General features: G+C 36.4%; 1 protein-coding gene across 1 annotated transcript in view; it reads left to right on the top strand.

Annotated features, from left to right (window-relative positions):
* The window catches only part of ADAM10 (ADAM metallopeptidase domain 10), a 110,950-nt gene that overhangs the window by 19,594 nt on the left and 72,817 nt on the right, over nt 1–18,539 (top strand). Inside the window, exon 2 of the mRNA XM_065901445.1 lies at nt 9,004–9,154. Within this exon, the coding sequence (XP_065757517.1) occupies nt 9,004–9,154 (151 nt within the window). The remainder of the gene's footprint in view (nt 1–9,003; nt 9,155–18,539) is intronic.

Genomic DNA, 18,539 nt, shown 5'->3' with positions numbered 1-18,539 from the left:
GAGGGTTAGGGGCAGCATCTGGAGTTCAGTGTGCTATGCTTTGACACTTTCTCATTAGAGTATTCTGCTTATTTCCTTGGCTGCTTCTTTGAAAGATTATACCATTAGGTTATACCCAGTGTTGTTTTAGTACACTGGTTCTCTTGAAAACAAGAAAAAGAAATCCTCTGATTTGTAGCCATTTCTAATTTCAGTAGCATGAATACTCTACCCATGGCTGATTTTAAGCTACCAACATGTCACTGAACACAGTTGAGAAGAGAATTGGCACTCATGAGTCCGTATCAGCTAGACCTAACACACACTAGTTATATCCATTTCTTACTTGGTTTTAGTTCTTGAGGATTTCTTTTTAATGTGGGAGGGTGGGCTGCTTTTTATAGTTGTTTTTTCCCATGGTTTTCCCATTGTTTCATTAAGTATTGGAGGGAGAAACTGCATAATACAGTTTCATTTAATACATTTTTTTTTTTGGCCGCACCACGTGGATTGTGGGATCTTAGCTTCCCGACCAGGGAGTGAACCCAGGCCTGAGCAGTTAAAGTGCTGAGTCCTAACCACTGGACCACCAGGGAATTCCCTCATTTAATACATTTTCTTCAATAATTTTTAAAGTATTACCGTGACCATATCATAAATACTGATATTTAGGCACAGTTAACAAAGAAACATAGGTCTTTTGTAGAAGCTGATACTGAAGTGGACTTGTTAACTGTATGTCCCTGGGTAGCGTTTTTAACTTTCCCATTTAAACCCGGTGAATTATGTTTTATCTCAGTTATAAAGATTCTGAAAGTCATCACTCAGATCCTTTGTAAGTGAAGGTAAACATTATGTTGCTTCATAAAATTCCTTTGTGTGTGGCACAGAGAAGAGATGACTTTGTTTAATAACTCTCCCAGAAGTGTTACATCCATTCAAATAATTGAGCCGTTATCACATGTGCTTCACCAGAACAGCCATAGTTACTGTTTTAAGTTATCAGAAGTGGCAAAATGCTTTATCTGCATTGTGACTTAAAAAGTTGACTTTTTGGTGCTGAAAAAGGAGTGGAGTTCCTTAGTACAACTTCCCCATTCTTGATTTTTTCTTGATATTTTATCTTGTGTGAGGTATTTTTAAAAAGCCACATATAGACTCAAAGGTATTTTTAAGGAATATGGAAGATGCATTGGTACAATATATAATTCCATTATTGAGTCCTGATTTTTAGAATTTCCATACTGGGAGGTTTTATTTTCTCTTATACCTTGGATTCACTATATTTTCTATGCTAGTTGTAAGATAACTTTGGATTCTAGTTTCAGACTCCATTTCTGTCACCTCTCTTGAGAGCAGTGCATTCAAGAGTATGGTGAAGTGACTCAGTATTTTATTTTATTTTATTATTATTATTTTTTAGGAGTCAATTTTATTTTACTTATTTATTTTTTTATACAGCAGGTTCTTATTAGTCATCCATTTTATACACATCAGTGTATACATGTCAGTTCCAATCGCCCAATTCATCACACCACCATCCCCATCCCCTGCCACTTTCCCCGCTTGGTGTCCATATGTTTGCTCTCTACATCTGTGTCTCAATATCTGCCCTGCAAACCAGTTCATCTGTACCATTTTTCTAGGTTCCACATATATGTGTTAATATACGATATGTGTTTTTCTCTTTCTGACTTCACTCCTGTATGATAGTCTTCAGGTCCATCCACGTCTCTACAGATGACTCAATTTCGTTCCTTTTTATGGCTGAGTAATATTCCATTGTGTATATGTACCATATCTTCTTTATCCATTCATCTGTTGATGGGCATTTAGGTTGCTTCCATGACCTGGCTATTGTAAATAGCTGCAATGAACATTGGGGTGCATGTGTCTTTTTGAATTATGGTTTTCTCTGGGTATATGCCCAGTAGTGGGATTGCTGGGTCATATGGTAATTCTATTTTTAGTTTTTTAAGGAACCTCCATACTGTTCTCCATAGTAGCTCTATCAATTTACATTCCCACCAGCGACTCAGTATTTTAAATTGAATGGTCTTTTCATGCTAGGCTTTGTGCTAAGCAGTTTACTTGCATTTAAGTTATTTACTTTTGTCTCTATTTTACAGACAAAAAACCCTGAGATTTTAAAAAAGTTTAATAATTACCCAGATCATGCAGTTATGGTGAGGAAATGTCAGAATTCAAACCTAGTTCTGTCTTTATTCCTGAATGTATGGCCTCAATTTGTGTATATAGGTCTCAAAGACAAGTGTGGGAGAAGGCAAAAAAGGAAGTGGAGGAAAGGGAAGAGATGGTGATGACTATGAAAAATTTACTGAGCTTTCACTGTATGGTAGGCCCTTTGCTGATTGCCACACATGGCTTAAATCATTTAATCATTGTAACAGCCTTAAAAAAGAGGTATTCTACTTCTCTGTGTTTTTCTTTCTTTTTTTTTTTTGCGGTATGCGGGCCTCTCACTGTTGTGGCCTCTCCCGTTGCGGAGCACAGGCTCCGGACGCGCAGGCTCAGCGGCATGGCTCACGGGCCCAGATGCTCCGCAGCATGTGGGATCCTCCCGGACCGGGGCACGAACCCGTGTCCCCTGCATCGGCAGGCGGACTCTCAACCACTGCGCCACCAGGGATCCTTACTTCTCTCTGTTTTAAGGGTGGGAAAATGAAGTTGAGTTTTCCACTTGATCAGGGAAACAAGCTAATAAATGAAGGTAATGGGATTCAAACCCAGAGAATTTTTTTATTCTAATAAGAAAATGCTTGCCATAAAATTTACTATCTTAGCCATTTCTGGTGTACAGTTCAGTAGTATTAAGTATATTTACCTTGTTGTGCAGTCTCCAGAACTTAAACCCAGATGACTTCAGAGTTTGTATCCTTAACCATATAATGACAAGCAACTGACTGCATAAACAGAAAATTTAGTGATGGAACATTTAGGCTTTATGCAATACATTAGGCGAGAAGCAATGGTTTTTAGTACGCTGGTCACCAAGTGGTGAAGGACAAGATCCCCAAGAGAGGGGAAACAAATGAAGCGAGACCTATGATTGCCAGCTTTCTGCCTGGAACGAATTTCCATCTGCAATTCATTCGTGCTACAAGAGGGAACCTAGGTGGAGATGAACAAACTCTGAGTTGAGATGGAATGGGACCAAAGCAGCTAGAGTTTGCAGACAACATCAGAATGAAGGGCGCTACATAGAGAGAGAATCCCTGAAATCTGCAGAGGCTTCCCCTGGAGTGTTTGGCAGAGTATTGATCAGTGTGTATACGTGAGGAAATTACCTGAGGCCAGTAAGAAACAGTGCCCTATGTTCACATAGTGCAGGAAATAGTACTTGTTCTTACCGGCCAGGTGGGAAAAACTCATGCCATGATTTGTGGAGCATTGCATAGAGTACTCGGATATGTCTTGCCCCAGTGGTAGGGAATAAAATTAGCCCTACACTGAACCCTGCTCCAGACCCATGTAACAAATCATAAAGGCAAGAGCCAAAAGGGTCAAACTTTCTAACTACCTTTACTTTGTCCTGTAACAAAGCCTAAGAATATTTATAAGAATATAAAAAATGTCCAGCCCCTACAAGGTGAAATTCACAGCGTCTGCCATCTATTCAGTGAAAGATTATGAGACATGCAATGAAGCAGGAAAGCACAATCTGTAATGAGAAGAATAAGCAGTCAATTGGAACCAATCCATAACTGTCATGGGCATTAGAATTAGCAGACAAGAACATTAAAAGAGTTATTACAACTGTATTTCATATGTTTAATAAGTTAAATAGAGACCTAAAAGGTATAAATAAAACAGACGGAAATCTAACTTCTGCAGATGAAAACTACAGTGTTTTCAATGGAAAGCACACCAGATGGCATTAACAACAGGTTAGACATTACAGAATATTATTGAACTAGAAGACAGCAGTAGAAACTATTCAAAATGAAACAGGGGAAAAAAAGAATTTTTGATAAATATGAAAAAACCCATCAGTGGGCTGTGGGAAGAATTTGAGTGACCTAATATACTTGTAACTGGAGTCCTTGGGTGGGTGGGGGTGGGGAGAGTGAAAAAAATTGAAGAAGTAAGAGTTGAAAAATTGTAAACCCACAGACCCAAGGAGTTTACTGAAACTAAAGCTCAGTAAATATGAAGAAACCAAAGCACATCAGAATCAAATTGCTCAAAACCAGTATTAAAAAGGAAAGTCTTAAAAGCACTAGGGAGGGAAAAGACACATTATATTCAGAGGAGCAATGGTAAGGATGACAGATTTCTTGTCAGAAGGAATATGGGTGAAAAGAGAGTGGAGCAAGGTTTTTAAAATATTTAAAGAAAAAATACGAACTTGGCGACCTGGAATTCTGTGCCAGTGAAAATATCTTCAAAAATGAAGACAAAAATAAAGACTTTGAGACATCCAATATCTGGAAGAGCTCTTCACCAGCAGAAGAAATTTTAGAGGAAGTTATCTAGGTAGAAGGAAAATGATACCAGATGGAAATATGGATCAACATGAAGGAATGAAGAACCCTGAAAATGAGAAATAGAGATTTTTTTTCCTTGTTACCTAAATCTCTTTAAAAGATAATTGTCTGTTTAAACCAAAACAATAACAATATATTATGGGCTTTATAAGAGACAAGTAAGTAAAGTATATGATGACAATAGTCTAAAGACCAGGAGGAAAGAAGTGAAAGTATAGTAATGTCAGGTTCTTATACCTGAAGTGTTATAATATCATTTGAAGGTAGGCTAAGTTAAAGATGTATACTTATAAGCCCTAAAGCAACCACTAAAATAACCAAACAGAGAGTTTTGCTAATAAGCTAGTGAAGAGGTAAAAACAGAATCATAAAAAACTAATTAGTCCCAATAAAGGAGAAGGGAGCAGAGAAAAGATGGGACAAACAGAAATAAATAGCAAGATGATAGACTTAAACCTAACCACATTAGTAACTACTTTAAATGTAAATGATCCAAACACTCCAATTAAAAGGCAGAGATTATCAGATTGGACAAAAAGGCAAGACCCAGCTCTATGCTGCCTACTGTGAACTCACATTAAGTACGTAGGCACAAAGAGATTAAAAATAAAAGGATGGAAAAGAGATATCATGCCAGTCAAAAAAAGAAAAAAAGGAGTGCTGTATTAATATCAAAGTAGATTTTAGAACATAGAATATTACAAAGAATAAAGAAGATCATTTGATAATTGATAAAGGAGTGAATTAATCCAAAAGGCATAATACATAATAATCTTTGACATTTATGCGTGTAATAATAGAACTTCAACAATCAATTAAGCAGGGCTTCCCTCATGGCGCAGTGGTTGGGAATCCGCCTGCCAATGCAGGGGACACGGGTTTGATCCCTGGTCCGTGAAGATCCCACATGCTGTGGAGCAGCTAAGCCTGAGCACCCCAACTACTGAGCCTGAGCTCTAGAGCCCACGAGCCACAACTACTGAAGCCTGCGTGCCTAGAGCCCGTGCTCCGCAACAAGAGAAGCCATGACAATGAGAAGCCCATGCACTGCAGCGAAGAGTAGCCCCTGCTCACCACAACTAGAGAAAGCCCAGGTGCAGTAACGAAGACCCAATGCAGCCAAAAATAAATAAATAAATTTACAAAAAGAACAACAACAAAAAATCAATTAAGCAGAGAACTGCAAGGAGAAATAGAAAAAGTCATAATTACAGACAGAGATTTCAATACCTTTCTCTCAATTATAAAACAGGTAGATAGAAAATCATGAAGGGTATAGAAGACTTGAACAACACTGTCAGCCAGTTGACCTGGTTGACATTTATAAAACACTGTAGTCAATAAGTGCAGAGATTGACATTTCTAGAACACTCATCCATTAACAGCAGAATATACATTCTTTTCAAGTGTGCATGAAACATTGCAAGGATAGACCAAATTCTTGGTCATAAAATAAGTCTCAGTGTATTTAAAAGGATTGATGTCATACAAAGTATGTTCTCTGGGTATAGTAGAATTAAATTAGAAGTCAGTAACAGAAAGATAACTGAAAAATTCCCCATATTTAGAATCTAAATAACAGACTTCTAAATAGCACATGAATCATAGAAGAAATCAAAAAGGAAATTAGAAAGTATGTTGAACAGAATGAAAATGGTAACACAGCATAACAGAATCTGTGGGATGTTGCTAAAGCAGTATTAAGGGAACATTTATAGTACTAAATACCTGGATTAGAAAAGAAAAGTCTTAAATCAATGGTCTTTACTAAAAAAAGAAGAGTGATTAAACTCAAAGTAAGCAGAAGGAAAGAAAGAAAGATCAAAGTAAAAAAAAAATAGAAAGCAGAAAAATAAGGAAAATCAAAGGAATTACACGTTGGTTCTTGAGAAGATCAGTAAAATCAGTATATATCTAGCTATCCTGATCAGGACCAAAGAGTGAAGATACAGATTACGAATATCAGGAATGAGGGAGGTAACATCACTATAGTTTCAAAAGATATAAAAAACATAATGAGGGAATATTATGAACAGCTTTATCTCCATAACTTCAACACCTTAGGTAAAATGGACAAATTCTTACCAAAGGTCACTCAAGAAGTAGATAACCAGAATAGCTGTTTATATATCAAATTGATGTCATTAATAACCTTTCACAAAGAAAATTCCAGGCCAAGATGGCTTCACTGGTGAATTCTATCAAACATTTAAGGAGGAAATAATACCAATTCTACATACATTTGTCTAGAAAATTGAAGAAGTGGTAATACTTTCAAGGTCTTTTTTTTTATACTGATACCAAAACTTGACAAAGACAGTCCAAGAAAACTACAGACCAGTGTCTCTCATGAACATAGATAACAAAAACTCTAAACAAAATTATAGCAAATTGAATCCAACAGTATTATAAAGCATAATATACTATATTCAAGTGGGATTTATATCAGTAATGCAAGGTTGGTTTAACATTAGAAAATGAACAATTTTTTAAAAATTGAAGTATAGTTGATTTGCAATGTTGTGTTAATTTCTGCTATACAGCAAAGTGATTCAGTTATATATATATATATATATATATATATATATATATATATATATATATATACACACACACACACACATATACATTCTTTTTTTATTCTTTTCCATTATGGTTTATCACAGGATATTGAATATAGTTCCCTGTGCTATACAGGAGGACCTTGTTGTTTATCTGTTCTCTGTGTAATAGTTTGCATCTGCTAACCCCAAACTCCCACTCCACCCCTCCTCCATTCCCACCTGTGGCAACCACAAGTTTGTTCTCTATGTCTGTTCTGTTTTGCAGATAAGTTCATTTGTGTCATATTTTAGATTCCACATATAAGTGATACCATATGGTATTTACCTTTCTCTTGCTGACTTACTTCACTTAGTATGATATTCTCTAGTTCCATCCATGTTGCTCCAAATGGCATTATTTTGTTCTTTTTTTATGGCTGAGTTGTAGTCTGTTGTATATATGTACCACATCTTCTTTACCCATTCATTTGTTGATGAACATTTAGGTTGTTTCCATGTCTTGGCCATTGTGAATAGTGCTGCTATGAACATAGGGGGTGCATGTATCTTTTTTAAAAATTTTATTTAATTTATTTAATTTATTTTTGGCTGCATTGGGTCTTCGTTGCTGCATGTGGGCTTTCTCTAGTTGCGGTGAATGGGGGCTACTCTTCATTGCAGTGTGTGGGCTTCTCATTGTGGTGGCTTATCTTGTTGTGGAGCACGGGCTCTAGGCGCACGGACTCCAATAGTTGTAGCATGAGGGCTTGGTAGCTGTGGCTCACGGGCTGTAGAGTGCAGGCTCGGTAGTTGTGGAACATGGGCTTAGTTGCTCTGCAGCATGTGGGATCTTCCTGGACCAGGGCTTGAACCCGTGTCCCCTGCATTGGCAGGCGGATTCTTAACCACTGTGCCACCAGGGAAGCCTGCATGTATCATTTTGAAATATAGTTTTGTACAGATGTATACCCAGGAGTAAGATTGCTGGATCGTATGGTAACTCTATTTTTAGTTTTTTGAGGAACCTCCATACTGCTCTCCATGGTGGCTGCACCAAATTACATTCCTACCAATAGTGTAGGAGGGTTCCTTTTTCTCCACACCCTCTCCAGCATTTATTATTTGTAGACTTTTTAATGATGGCCATTCTGACTGGTGTGAGGTAGTACCTCATTGTAGTTTTGATTTGCACTTCTGTAATAATTAATGACGTTGAGCATCTTTTCATGTGTCTGTTGGCCATCTGTATGTCTTCTTTGGAGAAGTGTCTATTTAGTTCCTCTGCCCATGAAAATCAGTTAATTAATTTTCCATATTAATAAACTAAAAAGAAAGAACCATATAATCATCTCTTTAAAATTTTATTCACTTATTTTTATTGCAGTATAGTTGATTTACAATGTTGTGTTAGTTTCAGGTGTACAGCAAAGTGATTCATTTATACATATTTTATATATGTGTATTTTTTCAGATTCCTTTCCCTTATAGGTATAATTCCCTGTGCTATATAGTAGGTCCTTGTTGGTTATCTATTATAATCATCTTAACAGGTGCAGAAAGAGTGGGTGACAAAAGTCAACACCTCTTCCTGATAGTTTTTATCAGCAAAGTATTAATAGAAGATAACTTTGTCAACCTGATAAAGGACATCCTAGACAAACCTATGGCTAACATCAAAACTTGTGTGTTTGGTTAAAATTCCCATTATAATACGTTTTTAGGGACTTCCCTGGCAGTCCAGTGGTTAAGACTCCATGCTTCCACTGCAGGGGGCACAGATTCGATCCCTGGTGGGGGAACTCATATCCTGCATGCCACACGGCATAGCCAAAAAAAAAAAAAGTATATGAAAATAAAGTACTAGGATTAGTGAAACAGTTTCGTATTTATAGATATTTGAATAATCATGGAATCATATTAGAACTAGAATGGGCCACAAGATGACATTAATTTAAATTGTTTATTTTTTATAGGTCAGTATGGAAATCCTTTAAATAAATACATTAGACATTATGAAGGATTATCTTATGATGTGGATTCATTACACCAAAAACACCAGCGTGCCAAAAGAGCGGTTTCACATGAGGACCAGTTTTTACGTCTAGATTTCCATGCTCATGGAAGGTGAGTAAATTTATGCTGACTGTGTCTGAAGTTCCCATGTATTCAATCTATGTTAAGAGAAGAAATTTATACCCTTAATTTCCTTCTCTAATGGAAAGGTCCCCATTTGGAAATTCAGCCTACACTGAAATTTGGTGTATACATTAAAAAATGTTTTCTTTTAAAATGGATTGCCCTTTTTATGTTGTTAAGGAAACAGTCACATTTAAATGTTTTTAGGTTTATGAATCAGATCCTCTGTTGTATTATCAGAGGATGTGTCTTTAAAGAACAGTCTATGTTTGTGGTTCAGCTCATTTTATGTGTTTTATGGCCTATGTGTCTGTTCTCTGGTGCCGAGAGTGAAGATAGCTAGTTGTAGGCTCTTAAGTAAGTCATTTAATTTCTCATTAACTCAATTTTATCAGCTCTAAAATGACAACTTGTAGACAGATGACCTACTGTACTGCTTAATTCTCAGACAGAATTGTTAAGGAATAAAGAACAGGGAGCCAAGGGAGAGAGGTAAAAAAAAAAAAAAATCACATTTATTTAGTCCTGTTGTGTTCCAGGTACAGGATGCTTTATATGCATTTTCTTTTTTGATCTCTCTACACCCAAACAAGGTAAATCTTTTTATATCCAAGGAAACTAAGACTCACAGAAGTGAAATAACTTCTTTAAAGTTACGTAGTACAGATTTTACCTGGACCTGGCTGATTCAAGACCCCGTATTATTTTTTTCTTTGTCTGTTAGGAGTACTCAGATACAAAATCTTCAAGTATTCTTTGTCAGATTCTCTGCCTTGCCTGCTGTAATGAATAAGTCTATTCCTTTTGTACTTTTTCTACAGTTGTAACCCTGATTTATTATTTGCCTCCTAATAGGTTTCCCAGCTTCCATTCCATTTATCATTAAAGCTATACTATGTACTGCTACAAGATGACTCTTCCTTAAATGCTTCCTTTTTCATGTCAGCTTATTGCTCTAAAGTCTTCAATTAATGATTGTTAGCCAGATTTCTTAACTGGGCTTTCAAGATTCTTTGTAAATTAACTCAAGTCTATTCTAAACTTACTTTGTTCCACTTCCCCATATTGTGCCTGTTTCGTTCAGAATGAGCTTCTCATTGCTGAATATACCATGTACAGTTTGTTTCCTGTATTATTTATCTTAAATTCTGATCATCTTTTAATACACAATTCAAGTTCTACTTCTTTGAAGCTTTATTTACACCTTCCTCTGAACCTTTAAATTACTTACCTGTGCCTTTAGCATTGGTTCAGTATCTCTTCCTTTTCATGGGTGCATTTCTTGTTTATTTTTCTGTAACTGGTTTTTCTTCCTCACAGGCAGACACATGCTACTATTTAGTGTCTGCTATTTGCCCTTATAGACACTCAAGAAAGATTTTAATGGATGAAAAAAATCAGATAATAAGAACTGCTATGAAACAAAGTATTTTGCACATGGAAATAAATGCATTACTTAATTTCCATATTACAAAACAATGATCATTATAGAAAAAAGTACTTTCAAGTTATAAAATCTACTTTGTTTTGAAGGAAGAAAAAATTCATTTCAGGATCTGTTCTAGATAAAAATTTTAGTGATGGCAAATCATGTAAATTTTTATGACCCTTAACCTCAGAAAAAATTTTAATTACCTATTCTTTATTGGTACCATGAAATAATAAGCAATCATTAAGCCTTCCTAAGTTTTTAGTAACTATCTCAAAGTAAATTTAATGCTGTATTGCAAATATCGTGTGACTGCCAAAAGGAAAAGTTGAGATTCTAGCTGCCTTTAGTTTGGATACCACATTTCTATTACATCATTAGATTTTTATTAGCTCCATTACATAATTCATATTGAACATATGGCAAAACCAAATCCCTACCTCCTTTTGTTTTTTTTGGTACATGTGTGAGCGTAACTGAGAGAGTGTACAAGTACACGCTGTTATTTAGTTATTCTGATAGGAGCTGCAAGATGTGCATAAGTCATTGTATAAGAAGAAAATGTGATATGGTGCTTTACAGATAAAATGCTGTAGATATTCAAAAGGAGGAGGACTTACTTCTAGCTGAGGCTCTCAGCAAAGGACCTGGACCCAGGAAATCTCATTCTGTGTATTAGTGATTATCTTAGGTACTTTTAACAGAAATCTGTTTAATTAACTATATACATATACTACATTTTCTAGAATAGATCTGAATTCAGGAATTTAATTTTGTTGTCTCAATTATTATACTTGTATATTCACACTGTCTCAGAGTTTGTGTCCTAAAACATGGTTATTGTAACTATCTTATAACATACCTTAGTTAAAAATGTGATGATCTCATAGTTTTATTTCTCCCTTTCCTTGAAATAGGCCTACAAAAATGACCTTGATAAATATAATTATAGATTTCTTGCTAAGTTTCTTCTCCTTCTCCACCATATACAAAATGTTGGTTTTGGGTACTAGCACAGCCTCTCTAGGGTGTGGGTATGTGTGTGTGTGTATGTGTCTTTCAGTATTAAAATCATTCTTTTTTCTGTTTGTTTTATGCCTAAGCACACGAACACAATTCTTTCAGCCTGGCTTCCACGTTTCCTAAATAAGAAAGGGTGGATCACATCCCACGTTTACAAATATCAGTGTTAAATGAAGGAATGTCGAGATTCTTTAAGCCTAATGTCCATTCTTGAGAATTCCATGAAAAATCATTGCTCTTTTTTTTCCTTCCAGTTTTATTGAGATATAATTGACATATAGCACTGTACAAATTTAAGATGTATTGCATAATAATTTGACTCATATACATCATGAAGTTAACATTTTTTTTCTTGTGTGTATATGTATTTTTAAACATTTCCTTCATGTTTTGTTTTCCATTATATACTTTGGACAGTCAACTTTATTTTCTGGTCTTCTCATGACTTTGCTAACTTTACTGCCTTTCATAGATTTGCATTTGAGTAGGAAGCTACTTAGTAAAGAACTTGTGATTTTTATAGGAAGTATAATATATGTATTGAAACAGTTGTAAACTGGGTAGAGAAAGGAGTACTGTGGTGATTTGGAGCCTGAATGGTGTTCCCTTCTGACTTGGCATGCGTTATCTAGAGATTCTTTTGAGCCTTAGCTTCCTCATTAGTAAAACCTTGAAGTTTGGATGAGATAATGTTTAAGGCCTCTTCCTGCTTTAAAGTTCTACAAAATATATGAGTAACATTCAAGTAACTAAATTAAAAAGAACTCTCAAAACACTGTCTAGTCAGTAATAAACTTTTTTATGCTTCTGTGTTTAATTGTTTAGGTACATAATGAATAAATCAGAAATTGTTTCTATCTAATATGTGATTTGTATATAGTGTAGAAGATACCAAAATTTTATCTAAGTACAGTACGATGTTTTGGAGTTTTCTTTTTTCTGATTTTGATAAGATAGTTATTCCTATAGCCTTAACTGTACATTTACGAACTGTTCATAATAAATGGTCAGATAATTTGATTTGAAGTTTCTTTGCAGTTTGAGACTCAAGTTCTCCCTGCCTCTGAAATGTGAGGGTATCAAGGATGTGGCCCAGGTAACCTGTAAAAGGCATAAGTATTCTCTTTGGGTCCTGACTGGAGCTGGGTTAGTCAGGAAGTGTCTTGGACTTTATCTTTGACATATCATGAGTAGCGTAGCAGAAACCCAGGATGCTTTTAACTCCATAGACAAACCAGCACACTTTAAGACACAGCAGTGAGAATCTAGGGAGCACAGATAGATGCCAGCTCATAAAGAAGAGCAACAGAATAAATTAGAATTGTGTGAAAATGCTATTGTTATGGATATGGAAAAAAAAATAAAAAACAATACTGACCTGACACTGAAATCTGTTCCAACAAGATTTGAGCAAAATTTCCTAAGGGAAAATGGTATTTATTTGTACCTATTTTATATCAAGTACAGTGCCCTTTAGCATATACTTTTGTTTAAGTATATTTCATACCACTCTTTGTCTCAGCAGTGGATTTTCTAGGATATGCAGTTCTTAGTTATTGCCTGATTGCCTGATTCCTCGTTAAACACAGAAATTAAAAGCCTAACAAATATGTTTTTTAAAACTCTGAAGGCTACACTGGCTATTTGAATTACTTACTGAAATAAGAAATAGCAACTGAGTTGTGTTCACGTTAATTCTGTGTTGAAGAAGTTAAATTGAGAGTTGATGATGGCTCTGAGCTTAGCTTCTTTGATAAGATTTTAACATGAAATATCATTTTTATTTTTCATGTTTTTAAGCACTAACTAGGGTTTATGTAGAAGAGAGGGAATGAGTTTTAAAAAACTGAGCTTCCTCCTGTTTTGAAAAAGGAATGGAAATAAGAGTGTAAACGTATTTTTCTTTTGTTTTTTAATTTAATTTATTTAATTAATTTATTTTTGGCTGCCTTGTGTCTTCGTTGCTGCACGCGGGCTTTCTCTAGTTGCGGCAAGTGGGGGCTACTCTTTGTTGTGGTGCCCTGGCGTCTCATTGTGGTGGCTTCTCTTTGTTGCGGAGCTCGGGCTCTAGGCACGCCGGCTTCAGTAGTTGTGGCACGTCAGCTCAGTAGTTTTGGCTCACGGGCTCAGTAGTTGTGGCGCATGGGCTTAGTTGCTCCACGGCATATGGGATCTTCCCAGACCAGGGGTTGAACCTGTGTCCCCTGCATTGGCAGGCAGATTCTTAACCACTGCGCCACTAGGGAAGTCCCTGCTTCTCCTTACACAGGATAAATTTACTTATTTTTGCTTGAGTTTTAGTTTCATTTTTATCTTCTTTGGGAGCTCTTGAGGAATCTCGTATATGTATTTTTGCTTATTTGGGGTAATCTATCTACCTCAGGGCCATCAGTAAAGCCTGGAACTGTGTTTTTCAAACTGTAGAACCCTAGAATTTCTTTGGAGGTTGCCTCAGGTTCTTCCCAATGGGCCGCAGGTGGGCTGACTCTGCCCTTTCCCCTTCTACCAACCTGTTCTATTTTATCCTTTTTTTTTGGAGGAGGCGGATAGTGGCTTCTTTAAGATAATTTGAAAAAGGACTTTGCTGTTTCAAAAAGTATACTAGTGGAAGTAAACTAGATATTTGACTCATAGTAATATTTGCTGTTAATACTGGCAACTTGTCTTACAAAAATAGTTTGAATGGAGAGTCTGTCAAGCATCTTTATTAAGAAGAAGGTGAATGTTACAAGGAAAAGAATACCTAGAAATGTCAGGGATGGCTATTAAGTGCTGTTTTATTTCTATGAATCACTACCCAGGTCTACCATAAACCTGTTCCATTTAGACTCAGTAGACCTGTCTGGGACTGCTGGATTACAGACATACTTGGAAGCAAGGTTTTTGCTCTCAGGTTTCTTCCCCCTGTTACCAAGGTACTTGATTAGTCGAGGCTTTTTGTCCTAATATGACTTCAGTTCAAGGGATGAACCTTTAACTATTGCTGTTTTCTTCTGAGAGTCAGGGCCATATTATCTTTAGCCTAAATAACTATCATATGGGAAAAGGCAACTTCTTTTCACTTTATATTCTTACTGTTCTAATATATAGAATGGTACCTCTTTAATATAGAAGGTATACGATCAGCCAAAAACTTAAAGAATCATATCCTAGCATAATTTATTTTGTTGTTCTGTACCACAGGTGGTTCTGGTACCTCTGTTTGTTTAGTTTAGATTTAGAGTGCTTTTCTCAAGCCTTAGAGGGGAAAACCAACTATTATTACCACATGGTACAACTGCATTTTCAAAGCACTGAGGCCAGAGATTTGGAATCTGTTTCGTGTATTTTTTCAAATTGCTGTCATTTGTTAGTTGATTTTGCCCTCCTATAATTTTACTCTATTCTTTATAACTTTACTATATGGCACTGAGTAAAGAATTATAATAGAACTACTATAATCAAGATGAGAGACAAAATACTGTTGATTCATAGAATCAACATAGTGATTAAATCTAACAGTACGAAAATATTCCCAGTGCAAATGATGTTCCTTATACAGAGCATCTTCCTCCTCAGAGGAAATCTAAAGTTTATCTTTGATGACAGTATACTATATTATAACAATAAAAATAAAGAGGGCTTCCCTGGTGGTACAGTGGTTGAGAAATCTGCCTGCCAATGCAGGGCCACAGGTTCGAGCCCTGGTCTGGGAAGATCCCACATGCCGCAGAGCAACTGGGCCCATGAGCCACAACTACTGAGCCTGCGCGTCTGGAGCCTGTGCTCCGCAACAAGAGAGGCTGTGATAGTGAGAGGCCCACGCGCTGCAATGAAGAGTGGCCCCTGCTTGCCACAACTAGAGAAAGCCCTCACACAGAAACAAAGACCCAACACAGCCAAAAAAAAAAAAAAAAAATATATATATATATATATATACACACATATAAAAAAAGAGAACTAAACTTACTGAAAGAAACATAGTAAAACGGGATTAATAATCAAAGGGAACTTCTTATGGTGGTGTTGTAAAGTAGAATTTTCAGTGAAATTCAAATAAGGTTATATTTTCACTTCTGTATCTTACTTGCATTTGTTCAAATTTTAAAAGGTGACTTGGTGAAGACTGATAATACTACATACATTAAGACTGCTACAACACTCAGCATATATTAGCTTGACTGCTTCCGGCACATGCTTGAGAGGCATTCGTGGTATGATTGAAAGCAAGATGCAGCAACCAAATACTAGAGTTCTAGTCCTAATTCTAGTCTTGTGACCTGAGTCATACCCTTTGATAAAAATATTCATTGTGCTTCCTTAGCAATGTTACTGTGAGGACGGGATGCAGTAATATGTGTGAAAGTGCTCTGAAAACTGTAAACCTATATAAATTTAAGAAGAATGTTATAATCTCATCATTATCATCACAATACTACTATCTCAACCAGTTCTCTAGGGGCTTTTACCGCTAGGAAGGGTATCTCTGCCTGCACAATTTTATTTTATACCCTAGCTTTTGGGAATACAATGATTTTTTAAAAAAATGTTTATTTATTTATTTGGTTGCGCTGGGTCTTAGTTGTAGCTCGTGGGCTCCTTAGTTGCAGCTCACCAGCGCCTTAATTGGTGCACGTGGGCTCCTTTAGTTGCAGCAGGTGGGCTCCTTAGTTGCGGCATGCAGGCTCCTTAGTTGTGGCATGTGAACTCTTAGTTGTGGCATGCATGTGGGATGTAGTTCCCTGACCAGGGATCAAACCTGGCCCCCTGCAATGGGAGTGTGGAGTCTTAACCACTGTGCCACCAGGTAAGTCCCAGTACAATGATTTTTAAAAATTTATTTATTTTTATGGTGGAAAAATAACATGTAACTTACTATTTTAATCATTTTTAAGTGTACAATTCAGTGGCATTAGGTACATTCAAAGTGTTGTCTAACTGTCACTGTGATTCATTTTTAGAGCTTTTTGATTATACCAAGCAGAAACAATAACTTCCAATTCTGCCCTCCTACCAGCCCTTGGTAACCTGTGTTCTACCTTCTATCCCTAGGAATTTGCCTATTCTAGGTCCTGCATAACTAGAGTCATATAATATGTGGCCTTTTGCATCTGGCTCCTTTCACTTAGCATAATGTTTCTAATGTTCATCTGTGTTGTAGTGTATCCAAATTTCATTCCTTTTTAAGGCTGAATAATCCATTGTATGTATATACCACTCATATGTACATCTTTTTTTTTTTGGCTGCACTATGCGGCTTATGGGACCTTAGTTCCCCGACCGGGGATTGAACCTGGGCCCTTGGCCGTGAAAGCGTGGAGCCCTAACCACTGGACCACCAGGGAATTCCCCATACGTATATCTTGAAATCTATATGTTGATGAATATTAGAATTTTTTCTGTCTTTTGGCTATTATGAATAATGCTGCCACACACACTGGTGTACAAGTATCTGAGTCCCTGATTTCCATTCCTTTGGGTGTATACATAGAAGTAGAATTGCTGGATCATATGATAATTCTGTTTAACTTTTTGAGGAACCACCAAACTTTTCCCAAAATACAGTGATTTTTATAAGGCAGTGTTCACTGTAGTTTTTCTGACCTTTGGGCCAAAAGTTTAAGCAATTAAAGAATCAGGTTGGGACTTCCCTGGTTGTGCAGTGGTTAAGAGTCCTCCTGCCAGTGCAGGGGACATGGGTTCGAGCCCTGGTCTGGGAAGATCCCACATGCTGCGGAGCAAGTAAGCCCGTGTGCCACACTACTGAGCCTGTGCTCTAGAGCCCGCGAGCCACAACAACTGAGCCCGTGAGCTACGACTATCGAAGCCCGTGCGCCTAGAGCCCGTGCTCTGCAACAAGAGAAGCCACTGCAATGAGAAGCCCGCGCACCGCAACAAGGAGTAGCCACCACTCACTGCAACTAGAGAAAGCCCACGCACAGCAACGAAGATCCAATGCAGCCAAAAAATAAATAAATAAAATAAAAAGAATCAGGTTATATTTTCAGGTGATTTTTTGTTCAAGGCTTGTTGAGAAATTGGGAAGGTAGGATGTGTTCATCAGCTAATTATTATTATTACTTTATAATGTGTTGTCTGACAGGACTATTGCAAAGAATTTGCAATTTATATAAATATTAAAATAGTGTAAAGATATGAACTATCAAACAGATGGTAGTGGAATTAAAATTAGAGAACTGGAATCCAATGACTTAGTTAATGGAATAATATACCCAGCTTCTGATTATTCATTTGTAGTTGATCTGTTTCATGGATTGTGACAGAGTTTAATTCAGTCTGGCTTCTTCTACCATTTACCTGCCTTCCAGGCTCACCCTGTTCCATTCCTTCTTTGTTTATATAGGTTTCAGAGGCACATTAATTTTGATATTAATAGAGCAGTGCATCTTGGGGGTATGATGTAAATTTGATTTTTTGTTTTATTATCTGTGTTGCTTCTTGACTGTGCATAATTGAAAACTGATTTTATATGTGGTTTCAATCCAATTTAAATCAATAGTGAGAATAATGTTTTGTATATATGAGATGATTTTCTTATGAAATCAATATCAAGATTAGAAGGCGCCTACTTCAAGTGTTCTTAAATTCTCTCTGTTACAACATCCCTCTAGGATTGCTATCTACATAGACACGTAAAGTGATATAAAACTATTGTTTTGAGTAGGGATTGCAGCATAGATTGTTCTCATATTGAACTTAAATGTCCTTTCTGAAGCTTTTACCATTTGGTGGGAGGGAGATATAGAGTACTAACGCTGCTGCTTATAATAATTTTAAGGTAAAACAGTTTTGCTGAATAATAAATCCTGAATGACAAACAAATTAAGCCCTTGGATTTTTACTGTTTAGTCTGTTTAACAAAGATGCTCTTTTAGAGGTGGTATTTATATAGTAAATTAAAAGTGTATATAATGATAAATT

Source organism: Phocoena phocoena, chromosome 2 (genome assembly GCF_963924675.1).
Source record: "Phocoena phocoena chromosome 2, mPhoPho1.1, whole genome shotgun sequence".
Taxonomy (NCBI): domain Eukaryota; kingdom Metazoa; phylum Chordata; class Mammalia; order Artiodactyla; family Phocoenidae; genus Phocoena; species Phocoena phocoena.
Note: the sequence above shows the minus strand (reverse complement) of the source record. Positions and strands in the feature narration are given on the sequence as shown.